This window comes from Octopus bimaculoides, chromosome Z (assembly GCF_046866305.1).
Source record: "Octopus bimaculoides isolate indiv1 chromosome Z, ASM4686630v1, whole genome shotgun sequence".
Lineage (NCBI taxonomy): Eukaryota > Metazoa > Mollusca > Cephalopoda > Octopoda > Octopodidae > Octopus > Octopus bimaculoides.
The window spans coordinates 37443443-37469765 of NC_142944.1; the positions used below are offsets into that span (position 1 = coordinate 37443443).

Consider the following 26323-nt stretch of genomic DNA (forward strand, 5'->3'; position numbering starts at 1 on the left):
ATGTCCTCAGCAGTCACAGCCCATGTCTTACTGTCATGTAGCATAACTGTTTGTACTCAGGCATCATGCAAACTGCCTTTCACTCTGAGGGAGAGGCCCTTTGTTACTAACAAAGAAAGGTAAAGGCTCCCTGAACTTTGCCCAGCCTATTCTTATTCTAGTGGCTATGCTTTCAGAAAAACTTCCATCACTGCTAACTTGGTCACCTAAGTAATGGAAACTGTCTACTATTTCTAAGGATCCCCTATTACCAAACCTTCTTCTCTCCCTATCTGCATATTATAATCATTTTTATATGTTTGGAAATGTTATTTCTGTATTGATTTTATGTTTTCTATATATTCTACATTCTTACCATTTCAGAAATGGATCTCATTGAAAAAGCCCAAGTCAGTCAAAAAGGGATACCAATAATTTCTCTATCCAACAACCGAACATATACATTCTCTTCTGAATTTGGAAGCTGGTAAATATTAAAGTTTGACTGGCTGTATTTTTATTTTGTTTTACTTGTTTCAGTCATTTGACTAGAGCACCGCCTTTAGTCAAACAAATTGACCCCAGGAATTATTCTTTGTAAGCCTAGTACTTTTTCTATGGGTGCCTTTTGCTGAACCACTAAGTTTCAGGAACTTCAACACACCAACATTGGTTGTCAAGCAATGGTGGTGGAGACAAACACAGACACACAAACATTTTATATATATAAATATACAACGGGCTTCTTTTAGTTTCTGTCTATCAAATCCACTCACAAGGCTTTGGTCAGCTCTAGACTATAGCAGAAGACACTTGCCCAAGGTGTCATGCAGTGGGACTGAACCCGGAACCATGTGGTTGGGAAGCAAGCTTCTTACCACATGCCTGTATATATTTGAATTATGAATGTTCTGGGTATATGGTTCATTAGATGTAGTGTGTAAGAGAGAAGACTGCTGGTACTGTAATGCATATGAGGAATTTTTTAAAAATCATAAAATGTATCCTTGGAGAACTCAGTTTGAACACACAAAAACCCATTTTTTGGTACATCATTTTCATGACAAAATACTTATCTTCTTTGGAAAAGTACACATAACTTGGATGTGAACTTTGTTCTCATATAGTTTTAATCTATAGTTTTATTGTTTAAACTTAGCTGTCAGGGTCCCTCAAACACCCTGGTATTTCCACCCATTCACAAAGTATTCTGACTTTTGAACTGTAGCCCTTGATCTACTTCAATGCGCTTGAATGCTATAACTCAAATTCTTTTGATAATCATACACACAGGTAGAGAATTGTTTTTAGAGTTTATTTTGATGTGCTGTGCGTGAGAAGACCCGGCAAGCCAAGTAAGATCGTTGCCAGTGCCCCTGGACTGGTTCTTGTGCGGGTGGCACATGAGATGCACCATTTTAAGCGTGGCCGTTGCCAGTACCGCCTGACTGGCTCCTGTAGGATTTTCGAGCGAGATCGTTGCCAGTGCCCCTGGACTGGCTTGTGCAGGTGGCACATAAAAGACACCATTTCGAGCGTGGCCGTTTTCGTGCGGGTGACACGTAAAAGCACCCACTACACTCTCTGAGTGGTTGGCGTTAGGAAGGGCATCCAGCTGTAGAAACTCTGCCAAATCAGACTGGAGCCTGGTGTTGCCATCCGGTTTCACCAGTCCTCAGTCAAATCGTCCAACCCATGCTAGCATGGAAAGCGGACGTTAAACGATGATGATGATGATGATGATCTCAATGGTGGTAGGTCAGATAATCATTACGAAATATAAATGTGAAATTCAGCACTTGTGAAAATGTAAACATTATGACAAAAATATCTGACTGTATTCAAAATCGGGGAAAGAAATTTTTAAAAATCACATTGGACTTTTAATAGCTTACAAAATAATGTAAATTGCACAATATAATTTTTATTGGCAAAAATAGGCACAAATATTTCTTTAAGAAATACAAAATTCACTTGTACAAGATAAAATTCATACATTGCTTGATACAAATTGAAAAGGAATAAACTATATTATCAATATGACGATTACATGCTAATTTTGGAGAGGCCCAATTTAACTCAATTTAGTGCAAAATTCTCAAAGAAATATGTTTACTTACCAATTAATTTGCCCATTTCTTGAAATTCTGGATCAAAATCAATTTTTGAATCCTTGAATTCACCAAGTGAGAATCCATCAGTGTGACAAGTGGCATCAATATGTGTAAATGATATGCAATAAGTGTCAGTGTACCACTCTCTTTTTTCACTTTGTGCTTTTTTGCCATACCTTGGCCTGAATCAGCAATGTCCATGATGATTTAGTAAGAAATTTGTTTTCTTATGGTATAAAAATCTTCAAGAAATTTTGTTCCTTTCTAAGTGATAATTAACAATGAGATTTTCACTTTTATATTTCATAACACTTATCTGATCTAAACCCCACACACACACACACACACATTGAGTTTTATATCAAAATAAAGCTCTAACATTCACCTATATGCATATATAATTTTGAACAAAACTTGAGTTATGGCACTTGAGTGCATTGAATTAAAACGACAGCTACCATTCAGCAGACAGAAAAGAAAGAAAACAGGACAAACTTGGAAAATTTGTGAAAATACCAGGGTGTTTGAGGGCCCCTGGCATGATATGTAAGTGTCGAATTTTAATTAAAACTATATGAGAGAAAAGTTCACATCCAAAGCTTTCAAATGGTATATAATTTCCCATGGAAAAAATTAATTTTGACGTGAAAATGATAAAGCAAAAAATATGTATTTGTATCTATTGTACAAAGCTCTATAGGGATACCTACTGTGGGTTGAAATGTAGCCAAGTTAATGTTTAGGCTCTCCTCCTCATCATTGATTCAACTAAATCAAAAATATGTTCCAGATGTGATTATTCTGTCAACTTATTCAAGTGTAGATTTGCCTTCCTTTTATCCAACTCATTATTATTCTGTATTCTTTTATGGTGGTATGTGATTTTAGGGAGAAATCTCTATGTAACAATTATACTGGCTAGAAATAGCCAAAGAGATTTGGCTATTTCTAGCCAGTTGCTACATAGAGATTTCCTCAAAATATCAAGAACAGAATATGATTATATCCTTCTACTGCTCATCCCAGTGGAATGTTAAAAGCACCATTCGAGCGTGATCGTTTCCAGCGTTGCCTTACTAGCACCTGTGTCGGTGGCACGTGAAAAACAACATTCGAGTATGGTCATTGCCAGTGCCACTGGACTGGTCCCTGTGCAGGTGGCATATAAAAACACCATTTGAGTGTGGCCGTTGCCAGTACTGCTGACTGGCCCTTGTGCTAGTGGCATGTAAAAGCACCCACTACACTTTTGGAGTAGTTGGCATTAGGAAGGGTATCCAGCTGTAGAAACTTTACCAGATCAGATTGGAGCCTGGTGCAGCCTTCTGGCTTGCCAGTCCTCAGTCAAACTGTCCAACCCATGCCAGCATGGAAAGCAGACGTTAAACGATGATGATATATATATACACACACACACACACACACAAGGTGTGAAAAATAGTACTCGAATACCAAAGGTAGAGTAATGTACAATTTATTAAAGCTGCAAAATTATCACAAGATTGTTACTCAGTTTCATATTCCCTCTCATCAGACAGTTGTGATATATATAAATCATTTAAAGTGAATGTTCCATAAAATACAACTGTGATTTGTTGTGAGAAATATTAATATGTTTAAAGTTAAAAATCTTTCAACATGCAGCAATTAACTCCAGAGTTAATGAACACATTTAATTAAAGAAAATAATTTGTTATTTTGTTTAACTACTCATACTACTTGGTCATAATTATGCTGTGTTCAATTAATTTGGTTCTTATTGAGATGAAAGACATGATAGGTTTATCTTTCTGAAAGGTTTAATAATTTTATTATATCTTTCATTTCAGGGTTTGGATTACTAGTAAAGTTGATCCTTTACAACGACATTCTGATCATTATAATTGCACACCAGCCTTTGAAACAATTTCTTCGGATGGTGCCTTGTCTTCATTACAGTCAACACAAGAACGGTAATAGACTCATAGATTTATTATAACCTTCTTTAACAAAATTTGTTTTGGACCAAAAACAGAAATCCAAATTGATTTCAATCTTTTTTCTTTCTTTTTTTTTTTTTTTTTCACTTTTTACTATTCCAATCAATCTATTTTCTATTTATCTAAAATATTAGATTAATTCTTTATAACTTATTCCCTTGTAGTGCTACAGAGAAGGGCCCTCTTTTTATTAGAAATCCCTTCATTTGATTATTTATTGTATTTGTCCTTATTCTAAATAAATGACAATTTTATTAAATAGAACCATTTCATCTGCAAGGTTTTTGCTATTTTCCATTTTTGTGTGTGACATATGTTTAAACAGTTGTCCTTCACCCTGCTAAATATAGAGATTAGATACTTTTTATTCAGTTTCGTAGTTATTAAATAGAACCATTTCATCTGCAAGTTTTTTGCTATTTTCCATTTTTGTGTGTGACATATGTTTAAACAGTTGTCCTTCACCCTGCTAAATATAGAGATTAGATACTTTTTATTCAGTTTCGTAGATTAGTTTGAAGGGGATTTATGTTCATTGCAATATCAATATTAAGGTTTGAACTTCAGACCCTGTAGTCAACAGTCCAGTTATTGTGTCTATTTTTACTAAAGTAATGTGAAAGTAAAATTATCTCACCTCCATATTCTGGTCTAATATTTGAAGGAGTTTTAGAATGAAAAATAAGAAAGTAAACAAAAAAAATGTCTTGTAAACAGTGAGCTGTTTTACTTTTTCAGATCCGGTACTCAGGCTACACGTATGTATCAGTCATCGATGCCTTCATCAAGTGGATCATCTGGTGCAAATGTGCAGCAGTGTGCTACATTAACTCACTTATGCAACCAGTTAGCAGCATGTCTAGCATTGCAGTCAGGTTCAGAATATCGGTTTTGGCTTCTGACCTATGTCAGATATTTGGCACAAGAAGGTAAATTTCAGTTTCATTACGTTTGTTTGTTTAATTTTACTTTTTTATTTTCTTTTACTTGTTTCAGTCATTTGTCTGCGGCCATGCTGGAGCACTGCCTTGAAGGGTTTTAGTGGAACAAATCAACCCCAGGATTTATTTTTTTAAAGCCTGGTACTTATTCTATTGGTCTCTTTTGCCGAACCACTAAGTTACAAGGACATAAACACACTAATGCTGGTTGTCGAGCAAAGGTGGGGGGGGACATAGCCACACATATATATACATTATACGACGGGCTTATTTCAGTTTGAAGGCTTTGGTTGGCCCGAGATTATAGAAGAAGACACTTGCCCAAGGTGCCACGCAGTGGGACTGAACCCAGAGCCATGTGGGGTTTGTTTTTTTTACTTCTCATAGTTAGGCTCATATTGTGACCACATTCTTTCAGGTTTAGTCCACTGCACAGTAGCTTGTTGAACTGTATTTTATTATATCCCCCAAGCCAACCAACGCCTTGCGAGTGAATTTGGCAGACAGAAACTGTGGAAGCCTGTCGTATGTGCATATGTTTGTGCCTGTATTTGGTCCCCACCACTTCTGGGCAACCTGTATTGATTTGTTTACATTCCTGTAATTTAACAGTTGGGTAAAAGAGACCAGTAGAATAAAAAATATGTACTAGGGTTGATTTGTTCAAATAAAATCATATATCATCATCATTTAACGTCCATTAAAAGCATCCAGTCCACACTAATATGGTTGGCATCTGAAAGGGAATCCAGGTGTAAAAATCTTGCCAAAACTAACATCGGCTCTGTCAGTGCCACCTAAAAAGCACTGAGTCCACTCTGTGGAGCGGTTGGTGTTAAGAAGGGCATCCAGCTGTAAAATCCCTACCAAAACAGACACAGTAGCCTTGGGTAGATTATCTACCTGGTCGGCTTCTGTCAACCATCCTACCCATGCATGCATTGAAGATGGACAATAAATGATGATGATATATATTATGTGTGTGTGTGTGTACACACACACACACACACACACACACACACACAGAGGATATTTGGGCTGTATTTGACAATTTTTTTTTGTTTCCTTTTTTCAAGAATTGTTTTATGCATTGAGCAGTCAGTTGTAAAAAAAAAGTTAGCTGACTGGAAGTCATCTGAATACTGGGAAAGTTACCTGTATTATGATTTGTGCAGGGCATTAAAATACTAACATCATGATTGCTGCTCAATGCTTTGTGAACACTGTAAAAGCTGTAGATGTGACAGGGACAGCTGCAATGGAGAGTGTGAAGCCGTGGCTAGCAGGAAGGGACACAGCAGGCAATCTGAGTGTAGCTGAATGCCAGAATTCATACTCACATCTTTGAACAGGGCCTTAGTGTCAATTTAGATGGTTATGTGAAGCTGCTGGAAGGCTATGTATGTGTGTGGTAGCAGGATTTGGCCCCTTCTCACACCCCACATCCCTCAGAAAGAATCAGATGTTGGAGAATTTCTACAACTGCACCAACTCCAATTTCTAGCCTCCTAATTTCCTCCAATTGTAATCCCATGGATTATTGTGTGTGTGTGTGTGGAGGGGGGGGGGGGGTTGATAAAGACACCAACTGCTCTGTCTGCTACATCAAGGCCAAGCTGGTAGCCAACATCAAGGAAATGTCTGAAGATCTTTCCAAGGACACAGTGAGGAACACATGTGCCAGGTTCTGGAGCTGTTTTGAGGCCATGGTGGAAGTTGAGGGAAGCAACTTTGAGTAAATTGTTATCTTCCAGCCATAACCTAATTGATATATTTTGATTTTTCTAAAGTACTTCTATTATTGGGTAATAGGAAATTATGTTGTCTTAAAAAATTGTTTGATATAGTTTGGGGAATTATTGAAAAGAAAACATTAGTTCATACCTAACTTTTGTTATATCTCTCTCTCACATATCCATGAATTCATTCATTGTGAAACCTGGCCAACAGCAGCAGTTGCTCTCCTAAGCACCACACATTCTATTTGCCAATTTAAGAGAAATTATTTCTTATTTCTGTTAGGTTGTACTGTATTAAAATGATTAGTTTGCCTTATTCCGTGTAAGAAATCTGGTTAAAAATTCATTTTGATGCTAAGATAATTTTGTCTATCTGTCTCTCTCTCTCTCTCTCTCTCTCTCTCTCTATATATATATATATATATATATATATATATATATATATATATATATATATATACACTTTGAGCATGGTAGATGAGCTCAGGGAAAATTTAGATTCAGATGAATATGATACTTAAGTTGAGGCACCAGAATTTAGTACGGTATTATCGATACAATTTCAAAGTAATGTGCAGGATTGCTCTGCATTTTAAATTGATGTAATGATTGCATTATTAAATTAAATGGAGTTGCATGACACGATTGTACTGCATTACCTCTGGATATTCTTGTTGCTTATTTTGATATATATATATATATATATATCTGAGTGGTTGGCGTTAGGAAGGGCATCCAGCTGTAGAAACTCTGCCAAATTAGATTGGAGCCTGGTGTTGCCATCCGGTTTCACCAGTCCTCAGTCAAATCGTCCAACCCATGCTAGCATGGAAAGCGGACGTTAAACGATGATGATGATGATGATGATACGTAAAATATATAGGGTGGTGAGTTTTTTTTTTTTATTCACCACCAGTGGCCTAGCATGTATAGAAAGTCAATAGACAACATATTGTCAATATAAAATAGTATACATTTAAACACAAGAGGAAACTGCCCTGAACAGGCAATTTTTACACGCTAGAAGAAGCAGTCAAATCGACCAAAACCACATTTAAGAGCAATCTTCAAAAGGAATGAAAAATAAAAAAAACTTTTACCTTATTTTATTCTGGTCAGACCTAGGTTTCTAAATTTTTTTAGGAAATAAAATAATTTGCTAGGCGAAATTTTTTATCAGTGACCACGCCATAACATTAACATATAGTTAAGAGACAATTAACACGTGTCTCTTTGTTATACATTATAATTTTTCAAATTCACTGCGCAAGCGCAGTATCAGTCGGCAGTAAATGAATGACTGCTGAACTAATCTTTTAAAAATTGCTAAAAACATATACATAAAATATATATAGGGTGCCTTCAATATAAAATAGTGTACATTTAAATACAAGAGAAAACTGCCCTCAACAGGTCTGACCGGAATAAAATAACAAGGTAAAAGTTTTTTTTATTTTTCATTCCTTTAAAGATTGCTCTTAAATGTGGTTTTGATCGTTTTGACTGTTTCTTCTAGCGTGTAAAAACTGCCTGTTGAGGGCAGTTTTCTCTTGTGTTTAAATGTACACTATTTTATATATATATATATTTATATAAAACTTTTGTTTTTAAATATCTAAACTTTTGTTTACTTGCAGTGATAAAAGGTTTCAATCGGAAATTGATTTTGGTTTGCTAGTCATTTTATTAGGCAACAAATTTCATTCCACATTCTCTATTTTTAACTCTTTCACTTAAAATCTCAACTAAAATCTTCAACTTTAAAAAAATGTGTAGTGGGGAGAGTTATAAACTTGAGTGATGTCTTTCTATTTTGGTAAGATTACAGAAGTTACAGGCATATCTGACTTCTAAAAAGTGTTGTAGGATTATAAAAAGAGGCTTTCAGTCACATTAGATAATGAAAATTCTATCTTTTCAAAATATGGTAAATTTTGGTATTTATTTTTATACTTTTTAGGAATTGAACCACGACTGCGAGAGATTTGTGAAGATCTTTTAGGGTTATCATATACACGGAATCGTAAAGGAAAATGGGAAAGTTATATATTGGTACTTATTTATTTTAAATTTCTTTTTTACAGTTAATTCCATATACATGTCTAAAATGTAGATTAAGATAGTATCAATGAAAGTAGTTGACTAAGAGATTTTTTTTTTAATTACATTATTAATAATTAAGTTTTGATTACTTAATTGTTTAAATGCCCAAAACTGCCCTAAAATATTCTGTAAATTGCCTGTAATTTTAATTAATTTGAACTAATGAATCATTATAAAACCTGGTCTGTTGAAAATAATATCTTAATCACCTCATAATGGCTGGGACACCATAAAAGAATTGGTTCATATAGTTAAAATAAAGCTTTAGGGTCCCCCGATCCCTTATCTGGTGGTCAATGAGGAAACTTGGGATAGAAGAATGGCTAGTGAGAGCTGTGCGAGCCATGTACAGAGATGCGGCCAGTAAGGTGAGGGTTGGAAATGAGTACAGCAATGAATTCCGGGTAGAGGTAGGGGTCCACCAAGGTTCCGTCCTCAGCCCCCTATTATTTACCATAGTCCTCCAGGCAATCACAGAGGAGTTCAAGACAGGTTGCCCCTGGGAGCTCCTCTATGCTGATGACCTTGCCCTAATTGCGGAGTCACTATCAGAACTAGAGGAGAAGTTTCAGGTGTGGAAGCAAGGTCTAGAATTGAAGGGCCTTAGAGTCAACCTAGCTAAAACCAAAATCCTAATAAGTAGGAAGGTAGATAAAACACAAACCCCTTCAGGTAGATGGCCCTGCTCAGTATGTAGAAAAGGAGTAGGTAGTAACTCTATAAGATGTACCCGGTGCAAGCTATGGACACATAAGAGGTGCAGCAACATCAAAGGCAGGTTAACTAGCAAGTTAGTTTTTGTTTGTGGCAGATGTTCAGGTGCAATAAAGACTGCAAACAAACAGGAAACAACTTCTATCTCATTCCAGGGTGAAAAACTAGAGGTAGTCGATAGCTTCCGCTATCTGGGCGACCAAGTTAGTAGTGGGGGTGGGTACGCTGAAAGTGTAGCTGCTAGAATAAGAATAGCCTGGGCAAAGTTTAGAGAGCTCTTACCCCTGCTGGCGACAAAGGGACTCTCACTCAGAGTAAAAGGCAGACTGTATGACGCATGCGTACGAACAACCATGCTACATGGCAGTGAAACATGGGCTGTAACTGCTGAGGACATACGTAAGCTCGCAAGGAATGAAGCCAGTATGCTCCGTTGGATGTGTAATGTCAATGTGAATACCCGTCAGAGTGTAAGTATCTTGAGAGAAAAGCTGAACATTAGAAGCATCAGTTGTGGCGTGCAAGAGAGACGATTGCGCTGGTATGGACATGTGGTGAGAATGGAGGAGGATAGCTGCGTGAAAAAGTGCCACACCCTAACAGTTGAGGGAACCCGTGGAAGAGGTAGGCCCAGGAAGACCTGGGCTGAGGTGGTGAGGCAAGACCTTCGTACATTGGGCCTCACCGAGGCGATGACTACGGACCGAGACCTTTGGAAATGGGCTGTGCGTGAGAAGACCCGGCAAGCCAAGTAAGATCGTTGCCAGTGCCCCTGGACTGGTTCTTGTGCGGGTGGCACATGAGATGCACCATTTTGAGCGTGGCCGTTGCCAGTACCGCCTGACTGGCTCCTGTAGGATTTTCGAGCGAGATCGTTGCCAGTGCCCCTGGACTGGCTTGTGCGGGTGGCACATAAAAGACACCATTTCGAGCGTGGCCGTTTTCGTGCGGGTGACACGTAAAAGCACCCACTACACTCTCTGAGTGGTTGGCGTTAGGAAGGGCATCCAGCTGTAGAAACTCTGCCAAATCAGACTGGAGCCTGGTGTTGCCATCCGGTTTCACCAGTCCTCAGTCAAATCGTCCAACCCATGCTAGCATGGAAAGCGGACGTTAAACGATGATGATGAAGGAACATCATTACCATTTCAATTAATCACATCTATGTCTAGTAAAATCAATTTAGAAAAAAAATCTTTGAAAATTTAATTTTTAAGATAAATTCAAAACCGTAACAAAAGATATTTATTGAATAATTTATAAATATATTTTATTTAAAATGTGTTGTTTCAATTTAATTTAATTTTTTTAATTAACCTTCTAATTTGAATTAACTTTTGCTTTTAGGGTTTGAAAAAACGAGACCTCTTGGAAGAAATTCTGCCGATTATAGGGTCAAATCTTCGTTTTCAACGGTTTTATACAGAGTATCAGGATCAGTTACTCTCTTTGTCTGATGAATAAATGATGAATTGTTTTTACCAAAGATGTCTTATCAGGGATGGGAAATAAATTTAATTATTGAAAGAAAAAAAAATTATGATTTCACAGATATATGTTTGTTTTGTTATTTTTATATTTATTTTGAAATTTCATTTGAACATTTTTGAATAACATTTTTGGTTGAAAAAATAACTTTTGAATATTAAAACATTGAACAAAAATTCTTTTAGTTGATGTAGGATTTTATATGTTAATATTTTTCTATGCTAAAAGTTATTAAATACAACTGAAAGTGTAGAAAGATCGGTGGTAGGGTTTTATAATCCATTTATCTATCAATAGAACCAGCTAGTTTTGGTCAAAAGTATTGCAAATGCAATGTTCTGACCAGCATTTCATTATTGATCACCTAGTTCTCATTGATTATTGAATATTAATGTTGTTCTTATTGAGTAATCTGCTGGAAAGCAACAGATAAAGTTCTGAATCCACAAGAGTTTTCTAATAAACCCAAAAGTTCAAAAGGTTAACATGACAAAGTCCAAAGAATTAATTGGTAGCCAATAACTGATAATCACAGTTGCCCTGTTTCCTGTCTATAACTCCATACTGTGTGCTCTGTGCAGGCAATGAGTACACAAGACGCAGTGAGATGTGTAATAAATTGACAAAGAACCAGGAGTTTTGATGTACTGGAGTATTTAACAGTTGGAACTCATCATTTTACATATGTTTTTCTATGCTGATATGAGTTGTCACAGATTGTTTTAATTATTTGGAGTTACTGCTATCCAAGAAATGTCAGAGGACCACATCTTTCTTGTATGTTACATTTTTGGCATAATTTCTACAGTAATTTCCTGTCACTAACCACTTGATATTTTGTTCCATTGTACCGAGTACATTTTATCATGGTACCAGCACTAAAGCAGTTGTCTTGCCCCTGGTGAGGTGAAAGAATCTTTTCTTCACCGCTTTCCTTATATTTGTCCGTTTGCCAGAACAAAGTTGTCTTATTTCTAGTTGAGTGATGAAAGAGGACCAGAGTTAGAAGATGACAGAGGTAAAAAGGATTAGATATAAACATAAATGGCAACGAGGGATGAGATAGGTTGGTAGAAAACAAAGAAAGATTGATGTATGTTAACAATGAGTGGTAATGAGGAAGAGTAATGGTTAAGGTAACAGATAGTAACGAAAATTGATGATTGTAAGAGAAGGAAAATAACAGGTTCTAATGAGAAATGTTTGGAGGGAGAGATGGTTAATAACAAAGATGTTGTGTTAGTGGTAAGGGAAAAATTGAATGTGGACAGATTTACGGTCAGTATAATGAAAGGGAGATAGTAATTGAGAGAAGAGATTGACATATGGTGACTTAATGTAAACATAATGGTGGAAAGATAACTAAATGAAGGTCTGCTCTGATGACACATCACCACATCACTTTCCAACTCCATCCTTACCTGCTCCAGCCCTTTCTCTCACATTATTCCTCTTTACTCTTTATTCTCCCAGCATAAAGTTCCCCCCTTACCATTCAAGTTCATAGTTTTTCAAGCTACACAGTGACCTAGCAAGTGCTGGTGGCATCCAGTACACAATGTAAAGTGGTTGGCATTAGGGAGGGCATCTAACCAGAAAAAAACCTACCGGAATAGACACTGGAGTACAATAAAGTCATTGGACTTGTCAGATTCTGTCAGTCCCATATCAACGTGGGACAATGATATTAGGTCGTGACAATGATGGAAGTGGTTGTAACAAAAGAATAGTAACTTTCATGATAAAAGGTCGGGAAGTAATTTAAAAAATGTTCCTGCTATTGACAGCAAAAGGCAGAGATATACAAAACTTGTAGCAGCAGTAGTAGAAGTGTAACATTTAAAATTACTTTTGGTTGATCATAGAACCCGGAACAGAAATGAGGTAATACATTCAACTGATTGTAGATGCATGTGTGGCTGTATGGTCAGAAGTTTCCTTTCCAACCACATGGTTCTGGGTTCAGTCCCAGTGTGTGGAACCTTGGGCAAGTGTCTTCTACTATAGCCTCAGGCCAACCAAAGCCTTGTGAGTTGATTTGATAGATGGTCATTGTGTGTGTGCATGCCCATCACTGCTTGACAACTGGTGTTGGTGTGTTTACATGCCTGTAACTTAGCAGTTCAGCAAAAAAGACCAATAGAATGAGTACCAGGCTTAAAAGAAAAAGTAACTACTGGGGTTGATTCATTCAACTGAAAATTTCTTCAAGGCATTTTCCCAGCAAGGCTGCAGTCTAATAACTGAAACATGTAAAAGATAAAACATGATGGTGACTTGAATGAAAAAAAATGAACTAACAGTGGCTGTAAGTTGAAAGCATTGGCTGGTGGTTGCACTAGTATGGGGTATGTGATGCAAATGATGAATGCTGTATTAAAAGTACTGTTTAATCTGATGATTCAAAGTAGTAGTGGCAAATGACCGCCCTTACCAAGTACAGGGTCAGCTATTGGGATATTAACATTAAATTATCTGGTCATTAAGAATGAAATGTCTGATTTTCTTATGCACCAAGTTTGACAATCGTTAACTCTAATATTTTATCTTGACAATTCTTTGTTTTACAACATGGAAGAGTTACATCATCACTTTTCGAAATGTAATTCATGGTGTCTGATTATATTGTGAGTTTTCTCTTGTAAATCAATTTTTGTGAACCCGTGGATCATCAGCAGCAGCATCATCATCATCATCATCATTTAACATCCATGTTCCATGCTAGCATAGGTGGGAGAGTACCACAAGAGCCAGCCAGGCTGAAACCTGCACCAGGCAGTGCCGCAGCATGGCCACAACCTAATGTCTGAAACAAGTAAAAGATAAAAGTATACACACACATTTCTGCTTTGTACATTAAATTAGTTGAAACCTCTCCAATATCTTTTCTGTGGTCTCACACAAAAAGATCATTTCTCGGATTCAACTGTAAATAAGTATCACTAGAACACCATACAAGGAAGACAAATACAGTTTGAACACACAAAAACACACTTATTGCTTTATCATTTGCATGTCAAAATAAATTTTCTCCATGGAAAATTATACATCATTTGAAAGTTCTGGATGTGGACTTTCTTCTCATATGGTTTTAATCAAAATCTGACCGTTACATATGTCAGCATCCCTTGTACTCCCTGGTATTTCCACGCATTTACAAAGTTGTCTTCTTTTTTTTTTGGTCTGTTGGATGGTAGCTCTTATTCCAGTTCAATGCATTGGAGCACTGTAACTCCATGTTTTTATTTTGATATAAAAATTGATGGTGGTAGGTCAGATTACCATTACAAAATATATATATCACAAATTTTCACTTAGGAAAAAACATTTTCTTCAAGATTTTTATATCATAAGAAACAAATTTCTTGCAGATTCAATATTGTCATTGCTAAATCTGGCACAATATAGTGAAAAAATACAAAGTCAGTAAAGAGGGTAGTATACTGATGCTACTTGCCAGACTGACATATTCGTATGCAGTGAGAGGTCAAATGGAACACAAATCCAAGTCTTCAAATATTGCATTTGAGCCAGAATTTCAAGAAATGTACAAAGTAATTACTAAGTGAACATATTTCTAAAAAACAAAAAAATGCACTAAATTGAGCCTAAACTTGGCATGGAATCGTTATATTGACAATGTTGTTTATTCCTTCTTGCTGATCCCCATTCCTTGTGAGTATGCCTGGCACTTTGCCACCATCTCTATCCTGTTGTCTCCCACTCTCTCTCCTTCTGCACTTCCCTCAGGTTGGGTAACCATGTATTTCTTTTGTGGTAGCACACCTGTTTCTATCTTCATTTCTGATCTCTCTCTCTCCCCAACTGGGTAACCTTATACCTCTTCTACAGCAAAACACCTGTTTCTGTCTCTCTGTCTCACTATAACCTTTCATCATCCATCATCTGACACAAGGTCACCTCCTCCAATGCCCCCTCCATTTCAAAAAAGTTTTTTTTTTTTGTCTTGCAAGTACTTAGTGACCCTGTCAGTGCAGGTGCCATTTAAAAGCACTCACTGTAAAGTGATTGGTGTTTGGAAGGGCATCCAGCTGTAAAAACCTTGTCAAAACTAACCTCGCCTGTACTTGTGTCACGTAAAAAGCACTAAGTCCACGCTGCTGAATAGTTGGTGTTTGGAAGGGCATTCAGCAGTAAAAACCTTGCCAAAATTGACCTCACCTGTGTTTGTGCCATGTAAAAAGCACTGAGCTCAGTCTGCTGAGTGGTTGGTGTTAGGAAGGGCATCCAGTTGTAACAATCCTGCCAAAACAGTTACAGAAGTCTGGTGCTGGCTTCTGCCTGGCTGGCTCCTGTCAAACCGTCCCACCCATGCCAGCATGGAAGGTGGACATTAAATAATGATGATAATGATATCACTTCAGTTTCAAAGATATGTCACAACAAATATGTTCTGGAATCACTGTGTGTGTAAGCACAACTAGGTGTTTGCCTAATATCCTCCTCATGACACTACCCACAACCCATCATCTTTCTAACTGCAGTACTTCCTTGATACCACTTATTTTACTTATGACTCTGAAACATTTCATTTTAGCTACCCTTTATCAATACTGATCTCTCCACCCATACTTCACATTGATCACATCCACTCACCAAGTCATCAAATTATCTCTCCTCCCATACCATTATATGATTCCCTTCTTGTACACTACATCTACATCCCGTCTCCTGCAGTCTACTCAATGATGTCATCTCTCTCTTGCCCTTCCTGTCTCTTCTATCTCTCTTCTCAATGCTCCACCTGCTTTTTACTGTAGCTCCCTACATCTACCCTTCAGTCCTATCCTATATTTACATCTCTTGCCCACCTCCACACACTTCTACTCACCATGTAGTTAGTGGAGGTCATCCAGGCCATCTTATTACCACTATTTTATTTCTTATTTCTTTATTGCCCACAAGGGGCTAAACATAGAGGGGACAAACAGGGACAGACAAAGGTATTAAGTCGATTCATCGACCCCAATGCATAACTGGTACTTAATCTATCAACCCCGAAAGGATGAAAGGCAAAGTCGACCTCGGCGGAATTTGAACTCAGAACGTAACGGCAGACGAAAAACCGCTAAGCATTTCGCCCGGTGTGCTAACATTTCTGCCAGTTCGTCGCCTTATTACCACTATTTTATTTCTTTCTAGCCCTACCTGATCATTCTCTCTCACTCTTTCAAATGTGATAAACTTCTACAGCAAGAACCTCTGCATCTTCTCGCCTCCTGGCTGAACCTTCTTGGGACACTTAGGCTGATTGATCATCCCAAGTGATACAAACTGAAAAGACTTTGAGGCCAATCCATTGGTCCAATGAAACAAACGTTGTAAATGGTTGGTTTTGAAGTGCTATAGCCAATCAGAGATCTTTCAGTACTATTTTTTTTTGTTTTTTCAGAGAAACATTTATGCTTATTTTATTTATTTACATGTAATGTATTGTTTTAGATTTTCCTATTCATCATCATCATCATCACCATCGTTTAACGTCTGCTTTCCATGCTAGCATGGGTTGGACGATTTGATTGAGGACTGGTGAACCAGATGGCTACACCAGGCTCCAATCTGATTTGGCAGAGTTTCTACAGCTGGATGCCCTTCCTAACACCAACCACTCCAAGGATGTAGTGGGTGCTTTTATGTGTCACCCGCACAAAGGCCAGTCAGGCGGTACTGGCAACGGCCATGCTCAAAATGGTGTATTTTACATGCCACATGCACAGGAGCCAGTCAAGCAGCACTGGCAATGATCTCGCTTGAATGTCTTTACACGTGCCAGAAGGGCGACGCTGGGCACAGGTGCCATCACGATTTCGCTTTCGCTTGTCCCAACAGGTCTTCGCAAGCCGGCATGGGTGTCAGTCATCGAATTTAGTTTGATTTCGATTTCACTTGCTTCAACATGTCTTTGCAAGCGGAGTTTAGTGTCCAATGAAGGAAAGGTACGCATAAGTGGGCTGGCTACACCCCTGGTAGAGGCCTTGGATTTAGGTTTCACTTGGCTTGCCGGGTTTTCTCACACACAGCATATTTCCAAATGTCTCGGTCATAAGTCATCGTGATAGATATATTGTACTGTTTATAAGCTTTCATAATATATATAGTTTTCTACATCCTTTGTTTTCTACATGCACCCATCAATTTCAATCTCAACAGAAAAAAAAAACTTTGGTCTTTTTAGCTGCACATACCAAACATACCAAAGCACCATGTGTCTCAAAAGGGTTAATGCCACTCCACTCCTTTGTGGGAATATGTAGTCTTGCAAGCACCACTAGTATTTGTGGCACAAAAAGATGCACCCAGTTCAAGCCGTGAAGTGGTTGGCTTGAGGAAGGGCATTCAGCTGTAGAAACCATCAGAACACAATTTAGACCTTGGGCCCATTGGATACTGTCATTGCTGGCCTTGTGCCAAAATTTGAAACCAACATAGTAATTTGAAATATACATATATATATACCGTAAATCCTCGAGTATAATCTGCATTTTTCCCCCCAAATTTAAAGGTCAAAATCCCTAGTGCGTACTATATACGAGGTTATATATAGTACTGTTATTTCTTTATTTTCTGCAAAGTGCACAAAAAAGCTACACATTTGCATTATGTTATATATACAATAATAATAAAGGACGTTACTGTATATATGTTTACAAACCAAGGACGTTATATAGACCTCCTTGACTCAAGTTAGAGAAAGGGTGTGTATTATACACAAGGTTTAGGTTTTTCAGAGGTACAGCCCCCTAAAAATCTCCTGCCTATTATACTCAAGGGCGGACTATACTCGAGAATTTACGGTGTGTGTGTATATATATATATATATATATAAAGAGAGAGAGAGAGAAAATATGTCACAGTGACCCCATTATTATTATTTCAATACACATGGTGATAAATTTATAGGGAAGAGGATGTAGTTAATTGGCCATCCCTAAAACATTACTGATATATACTTTATCGTTCTTGGTTGAATATAAAAAAATTAGCATCAGCAGGACTACTTCAAACATTAAACACATTTATGGAAACATTATTGCATGACATCTGTCCAGCATTACTATTTCTTCTAGGCCCATTTATCTCTTTACAACACAATATTCATAATCTAAAATATTTTGAAATGATAAAAACAATGCACAGAACTCGTTACTGCATAAAATTAGCTGAAACATAATGAAAGGGAATATATTCTTACAAATCCTTCTATCACAGGAACACTGGTATACAGTAACAAATCCAGGTAAAAAAAAAAGTCACAGTAATAAAGTCACAGGGGAAAAAATTACAGGTTTTATCCAGATCCCATAAATTAATTGTGACTTTTTTTCCCAAGTGAAAATTGTAACTTTATTACTGGTCACTATAGTAACATAGCTGGAGTGTGTGTTGTGTGGGGCAGCTTTTGAGTTTTCTGTCCCCAGAGCCCCAAGCCTATACAGGTTTAGTACCATATCACAAAAAAACATTGCGCAAGACAGGCCAGCCTCCTCAACCCCTACTAGCTATGCTGGTAGTGTATAAAGGGAGGAGTTCAGGGATTTGTCATTTCAATATGCTGCTTTGCCTGAACATAAACCTGTCTTGGATGGCAAATGAAAGAAATATTGAGAATTTGTTGCATCTTTTGAAGTAACACAAAATCAGGGATGTGGTGACTCTTCAAATGCAACAACAGGGAACTTGTATATTTTGCTGGGAAATAAAATGGTGTGTTATGTTGCAATGGTTGATTAAATGAACAAAGACAATGATTTAGCACAAATTTGAAATATCAGATGTTACTGAAATATGCAAACATGAACTTGAAAACATCCTGTTTGCTCCATAGAACACTGTGAGAGCAACATGTCTGCAAGTTTTGATCTATCAATCTACAAGTCTGAATCGTCATCATCATCATTTAATGTCCACTTTCCATGCTGGCATGGGTTGGACAGTTTGACTGAGAACTAGCAAACCGGGAGGCTACACCAGGCTCCAATCTGCTTTGGCTAGATTTCTACAGCTGGATGTCCTTCCTAAAGCCAACCACTGAGAGTGTAGTGGGTGCCACCAGCACAGGTGCCAGTCAGGCAGCACTGGCATCGGCCAGACTTGAATGGTGCCTCCAGCACAGGTGCCAGTAGGCGGCACTGGCATAAAAACAGATATTGCAAACCAGTGAATCTTATTTGTTAGCTACAAATCAAAATGACAATCATATCTTGTTTGATGTTATCTAATAAAATACATCATAGGAATTTGAAATGCTGCCAACATATTTTTGAATTGTCCTATAATTATTGGTATAACCCAACACATCAAGTATAGCATTTTACATTACGCACAGAAAGATAGAAACTACATATATGAAAGTTAGGGGCTTCATCTTATGATGGCTTCTACTTTTGATACAGCTTCCTTCATCACCATAGGTTGCGAATTTTTATATCTGATAGAGTGTGAGTGAAGAAGTCCACTGTTAGTCATTTTGACTTTGAGTTTCAACAAATACATCTTCAAACATGGCTGTTTCTGTTTAGAATAATTTACTTTCTTTGATATCTAATAAAACAAACCCTGCAGTTTCATACTTAATTAATTCAAACACTTTTATTTTATCTAATTTAAATAAAAAGCTAGTTGCATCTTGTAAAGAAATAAGTTTTTTGAAAAGCTAAATATCCACTGAGAGGAATAAATAATAATAGCTATCACTTTAGAGATTTACCATTCCAGAGAGAAGGAATAATCAGGAGAGATTCTCTATGGGTTGGATTAGGTTGAAACAAATGGTAAGAAATTTCATAACCAACATAACTTTGATACTGAATAAACTATATTTTAATAAAGTAATTGTATGCTGCCAACTTAACGTGACAGTCCCATTAAGGGAGTATACTACTGCTATTTAGCCCTAGGAAGCTGGACCGCTTCCTGTTGGCCTTGACATATTGCCTGTGTCCTTATCTTGTGTCAAGGCCAACAGGAAGCGGTCCAGCTTCCTAGGGCTAAATAGCAGTAGTATATTCCCTTATTGGGACTGCCACGTTAAGTTGGCAGTATACAACTACTTTATCGCATCACTACTGCCTAAGTCACTCTGAGAGATTTAGAAATGTATTATTTCTATATTTTAATAGTTAAATTTAAATCCTTTAGTACTTCCATTTATCATAGAGCAATATTGTTCCTCATTAGAATCTTCACTGACAGCAGCAATGTTATCCACATAACCAAGAGTATTGTCTTGAATCTACTTGTCAATGATTTTTGCCAATCATAGTCATCATTCAACATCCATTTTCTATGCTGGCATGGGTTAGATGGTTTGACTGTAACTGTTTTGGCTTGATTTCTATGACTGGACTGTAGTGAATGCAATTTACGTGTCACCGGCACTGGCCACAATTAGTTTCACTTGGCCAGATGTGTTTTCTCAAGCACAGGTTTTGGTCACTTGCCATTGACTCCATGAGACACATCTGAAGATCATAGTTTACCACCTTGTCCCATGTCTTCCACAGTTCCCTCCATAGCTAGACATCATCTCACAAGTTCCCTTCATGTCATTTGTAAATGCCTAAAGAAACGTTACAGAACTACCAAAGTAAACATTTAACTTTAAATGCTGTATATTAATAATCACATAACAGGAATATTGCCAGAATTTCAAATGGACTAAGAATTGAATCTACACTGTGGTCAGATGTAAAAATAACTAAACATCACATACAAGATTCTGTCAAGGATTGATGACATCAGCAAGTAACTAACCCATTCAAGTCTCTTACAGTGAAAACTCATTAGAATCCCCACAGTATAAACAAACATTTTTGGATAAACAACATATTTAAATCTCAATAACATGTTCATCTTTGGCATATTTATCAGATAAGCCATCTATAAAGGGTAAAGACCCCCTTTGGTCATGAATGAACTTCTAGGATTGCACTTAGAAAGTTCCCCTCTGAGGCACAAGTCTGGGCAAGGTTGTTTTATAGAAGACCAGCAATTTTTCTATACATACCAGCCTTCCTTCTCCATGGAAGCAATGTTATCCAAGGGAAAAGCAAAGGCCAATACAGCTTAGCAACAGTGATGTCATAACTTATTTCTGCTGATGAGTGAACTGGAGCAACATGAAATAAAGTGTGTTGCTCAAGATCACAACACGCAGCCTGGTCTGGGACATCGAGTTTACCACCTCATGATTGTGAGCCCAACACTCTAACCACTAAGCTATGTGCCTTCTATGTAGATGGTTTATCTGATAACTAGTCAGTGATCACACACTGCCAAGATCAATGACTGCAGCAATTTATGGCTCTCAACTTCAGTTCACTAAGCAACAACTACATTCATTACTGACACAAACCACCTCACTTGGTGTTAATATTGTTACTCATTGCAATGACAATGCATTTTTGCTTACTATAATAAATATTTTGTCCATCTCTCGATCATGCATCCAATCAAAATATTCTATTGTTATACTGGCGGCTTTGTCAAGAATACTACACAGCTCCTCAGTACACTAAATAATTTCAGAAACACTGCTTATATGTTAGTCTAACCATCTTTGCGAATCTGTTTCCCACTGTTGATTTTCCTCTTTAGTTGTAGCTAGTCATTGTGGAGGCGCAATGGCCCAGTGGTTAGGACAGCGGACTCGCGGTCTCGATTCCCAGACCGGGCGTTGTGAGTGTTTATTGAGTGAAAACACCTAAAGCTCCACGAGGTTCCGGCAGGGGATGGTGGTGAACCCTGCTGTACTCTTTCACCACAACTTTCTCTCACTCTTACTTCCTGTTTCTGTTGTGCCTGTAATTCAAAGGGTCAGCCTTGTCACACTGTGTCACGCTGAATCTCCCTGAGAACTACGTTAAGGGTACACGTGTCTGTGGAGTGCTCAGCCACTTGCATGTTAATTTCACGAGCAGGCTGTTCCATTGATCGGATCAACTGGATCCCTCGACGTCGTAAGTGACGGAGTGCCAACAACAACATAGCTAGTCATTGCTACAAGAACACTATGCAGATTTTTGTCAACTTCCAAAACAATGCCAATCAAACTGCCACCTGCAACATTATAAACACTGACCAAATTATTCATGTCCCTGTAAGTCCCAATATTCAGGATTGTCCCAACCATGTGGTTTATTTATCAGAAGGTGCTTTTCTTATCTCTGCGTAGACAACACCTGCACTTCGTTGGTGGTTAGCATCCTTATACCTGACATCCTGCTAGAAATCCAGGATTTCAACATTATACCAAGCATCTCTGTTTTGTTGTTGTTGTTCTCTTTGCTGTTCATCTTTAAAAAAAAAAATGACTTGGTCAGCATCAACCCTCTAAAAAAAACAACCCACCTTGAGTTTCAACAACAACTCCACCACCTGAACAAGGGAACCTAACATCAGTAAATCGGTGGGAGTAGGGTTGAAGGGTGGATAAAGCATTGAGAGTGACCAATGATGCATAAATTGGTGAAGAGAAAAAGATGAAGAAGAGAGTGGGGGAGGAAGGGCAGTAGGATAGTAATGATGATACAGCTGACACAAGGTGGGCAAAAGAGGGAGATGACATGGTTGGGTAGGATGCAGTAGTGTGGGGAAAGAGAAAGGCAAAAGTAGTGTATAAGGAGAGAGTTATATGGTGATGAAGGAGGAGAGATAATTTGGTAGCTCAGTGGGGGGAAATGTGACCAATCTAAATTAGGTATGAAAAATAAATAACAAAAATGATATGGTTCGAGGTATTAAGGCCATGTGGCAAGTGAATCTACTAATGTTTCTATTTCCTGTTCTGTACTTGTGTCTTTTAGTTGACCATTATTATTTAGATGGTGAGCTGGCAGAATTGTTAGCCTGTTGGGCAAAATACTTAGCAGCATTTCATCTGTCTTTGTTCTGAGTTCAAATCTGCCAAGGTTGACTTGTCCTTTTGGGGTTGATAAAATAAGTACCTGATGTAATCAAGTTAACCCTAAAAATTGCAGGCCTTGTCCCAAAATTTGAAATCATCATTATTAAGGTGGTGAGCTGGCAGAAACGTTAGCACACCAGGCGATAATGCTTGGCGGTATTTCATCTATCGTTACGTTCCGAGTTCAAATTCCGCTGAGGTCGACTTTGCCTTTCATCCTTCCGGGGTCAATAAATTAAGTACCAGTTGTGTACTGGGGTTGATTTAATCGACTGGCCCCCTCCCCAAACATTTCGGGCCTTGTGCCTAGAGTAGAAATGGTTGTTACTATTATTATTATCAGCAGAATTATAAGTGTGTTAGACAAAATGCTTTGTGGTATTTCTTCTTTGTTTTGAGTTCAAATCCCATTAAGGTTAACTTGGCCTTTCGTTTTTTTTGTGGTTAATAAACTAAAATATCAGTCAAATATTATAGTATCAACTAATCCTTGCTCACCTCAAAAATTGTTCGTCTTCTGCTTATATTAGAAACCACTATTATTAGCCAATAAGTGACTGGAGCAAAATGCTGAGGCATTTCTTCTGACTCATTACATTCTGAGCTCAAATTCTACCAAGGTCAACTTTATCTTTCATCCTTTTAGGGTTCATCAAATAATAAGCAGTGAAGAACAGGAATTGATGTAATTAACTTTTCCCCTTTCCTCAGATTTGCTGGTCCTGTGACAAAAATTAGAAAGAATTCTTTTATGTCTATAACAGCGGTGTATCAGCATGGCCGCAGCTCTGAGCTGAAACTATAAAAAAAAAAAAAAAATCAAAAAAAAATCTTACCATTAATTCTTAGACCATCTAAACAGCAAGAAGTTTGGGAATCTTGGATTACTGGCTATAAGATTGGAAAAACAATTTGAAAAATTTTTAATAATTTTGAGCTGCAAAAAACTAAAATTCTGAGAGGAGTTTTACAGAAAATGCGGGTGCCGTGATTCCTGTTACTTATTCCGATGAATATGTTATTTGTGAGAAAGTTGGTGTAAACATCATCGTTGTCACATCTAACGTCTGTTTTCCATGCTGGAATGGGTTGGATGGTTTGATCAGAACTTGGTAAGGCCAGGGGCCACACCAAGGTTCCATTGTCTGCTCTGGCATGGTTTCTATGGCTAGATGCCTTTCCAAACGCCAACCACTCCAGTGTGTACTGGTTGCTTTTTACGTGGCACCAGCACCAGTATCAATTCTGCTGTGGTGGATGGGTCATTTTAAAAAATTTGTGATTTTACTGCAAAACTTTCATCCAAAAAAAAGGGATTTTGTAATATTAATAACAACAGAAAAAGGTCATTGATGAATCACTGCTTAAAGTCATTTATTTGATGTTATGGGGCAATAGTAGTTACAGGATTGAGCTAATGTTTTTATCACCACAATGGTAGTTTGCTACAATTGCAGCTATGGTGACCATGTGCTAAATTACTCTGACAAGAATTGCTTGATTTTAGCTATCACATGTGAAATTCACTGACTTGAAGAAGATATTTGACACTTGATCAGAATATATTCAAAATCATAAGCTGTACCATATTAACAAACTTATTACAACATTAGCAAGCCTATCTATTGGTCAGAAAGCTCATGATATGATGGATGATAACTAATTCTTGGCTATTTCAGTTTTCATATGAATATTACAACAAAGCAACACTTTAGCCCCATAAATTTTCTTCACTGGAATTGACTACACTCTGAAAATATCCAGAGGATGCCATATGCCAAAAAAAAAATTTTTTTAATCCAAACTCACTTTTGCAGACAACATTGCTAACATTGATTGCTGCATCAAGGTAAACCGAAGTCATAGACTACATAATTATTAAACAGTGGTTGCATAGAACTGAACACATCAAAAACAAATCAGAATGCAATCAAAAGAAGGCATACTGTATGACAGAGGAGTTCAATGAGAGTAAAATAATTATTTAACTGGAGTGGAGATACTTAATGATAAAAATAAAGCACCATGTATTTTACCAAAGTTACGTTATGACAACCACATATTAATCAACAGGAAAAGTTAAGACTGTACAAAGCCCACCATATCTCTTTGTATAATTATTACCATCATCGTTTAATGTCTATTTCTCTATGTTTGCATTGGATCACACAAAATTTGTTGAGGTAGATTTTCTGCAGTTGGGCCCTCTTCTTGTCACCAATCCTCACCTCTTTCCAAATAAGGTAATACTTCCTATGACCAGACATATTTTCAGGAAAGATTGGAAATGAAGAATATCATTTATAACTATCATGTCAAGGCAAGGAGACAGACTACAGAGGAATGTGGTTTTAGGATATTCTTTTTGCTGTAATGGACAGGTCGTGCCAAGCACAGCAAAATACCAATCATCTTCTTCATTTTCTCCTATGTAAAGCGCAATATCTTGAGATCAGTCTTTAATACTTCATTCCATGCCTTCCTGGGTCTCCTCCTTCCACAAATTCTATCCATTTTAAGTGATCGGCACTTCTTTATGCAACTGTCCTCATTCACATGCATCACATGACCATACTAGCAGCTTTCTATCTTGCATATCCCACCTGATACTGCTTGTGCCTAATTTTGTCTCTGCGCTGGTATGGTCATGTAGCGAGAATGGATGAGGATAGCTGTGTGAAAAAGTGCCACACCCTAGCAGTTGAGGAACCTGTGGAAGAGGTAGGCCCAGGAAGATCTGAGATGAGGTGGTGAGGCACGACCTTCAAACAATGGGTCACACCGAGCCAATGACTTCTGACCGAGACCTTTGGAAATATGCTGTGTGAGAAGACCCGGCAAGACAAGTGAAACCTAAATCTAAGGCCTCAGCCAGTCCACTTATGCGTACCTTCCTTCATTGGACACTAAACTCCACTTGCGAAGACCTGTTGAGGCAAGTGAAATCGAAATCGAGTTAAATTCGACGACTGGCACCCATGCCAACGTAGTCTCCTTCATTGGACACGAAACTCAGCTTGCGAAGACTTATTGGGACAAGCGAAAGCGAAATCGTGAAGGCACCTGTGCCCAGCGTTGCCTTTCTGGCACTTGTGCCCGCGGCTTGTGTAAGGATTTTCGAGCGAGATCGTTGCCAGTGCCCCTGGACTGGCCCTTGTACGGGTGGCACATAAAATACACCATTTTGAGCGTGGCCGTTGCCAGTACTGCCTGACTGGCCTTCGTGCGGGTGACACGTAAAAGCACCCACTACACTCTCTGAGTGGTTGGCGTTAGGAAGGGCATCCAGCTGTAGAAACTCTGCCAAATCAGATTGGAGCCTGGTGTAGCCACCTGGTTT

At 37.9% G+C, this 26323-nt stretch overlaps 1 protein-coding gene across 3 annotated transcripts in view; it reads left to right on the forward strand.

Moving 5' to 3' along the window:
• Nucleotides 1-11123, forward strand: part of LOC106882986 (protein HIRA) — an 84284-nt gene extending 73161 nt beyond the window's left edge. For all 3 annotated transcript variants that reach the window (XM_089365191.1, XM_089365193.1, XM_089365194.1), the window contains 5 exons: nt 364-466; nt 3923-4045; nt 4811-5001; nt 8713-8804; nt 10917-11123. In XM_089365191.1, the coding sequence (XP_089221317.1) occupies nt 364-466; nt 3923-4045; nt 4811-5001; nt 8713-8804; nt 10917-11033 (626 nt within the window). In that variant the 3' untranslated portion in view covers nt 11034-11123. The remainder of the gene's footprint in view (nt 1-363; nt 467-3922; nt 4046-4810; nt 5002-8712; nt 8805-10916) is intronic.
• Nucleotides 11124-26323: the final 15200 nt, after the last annotated feature.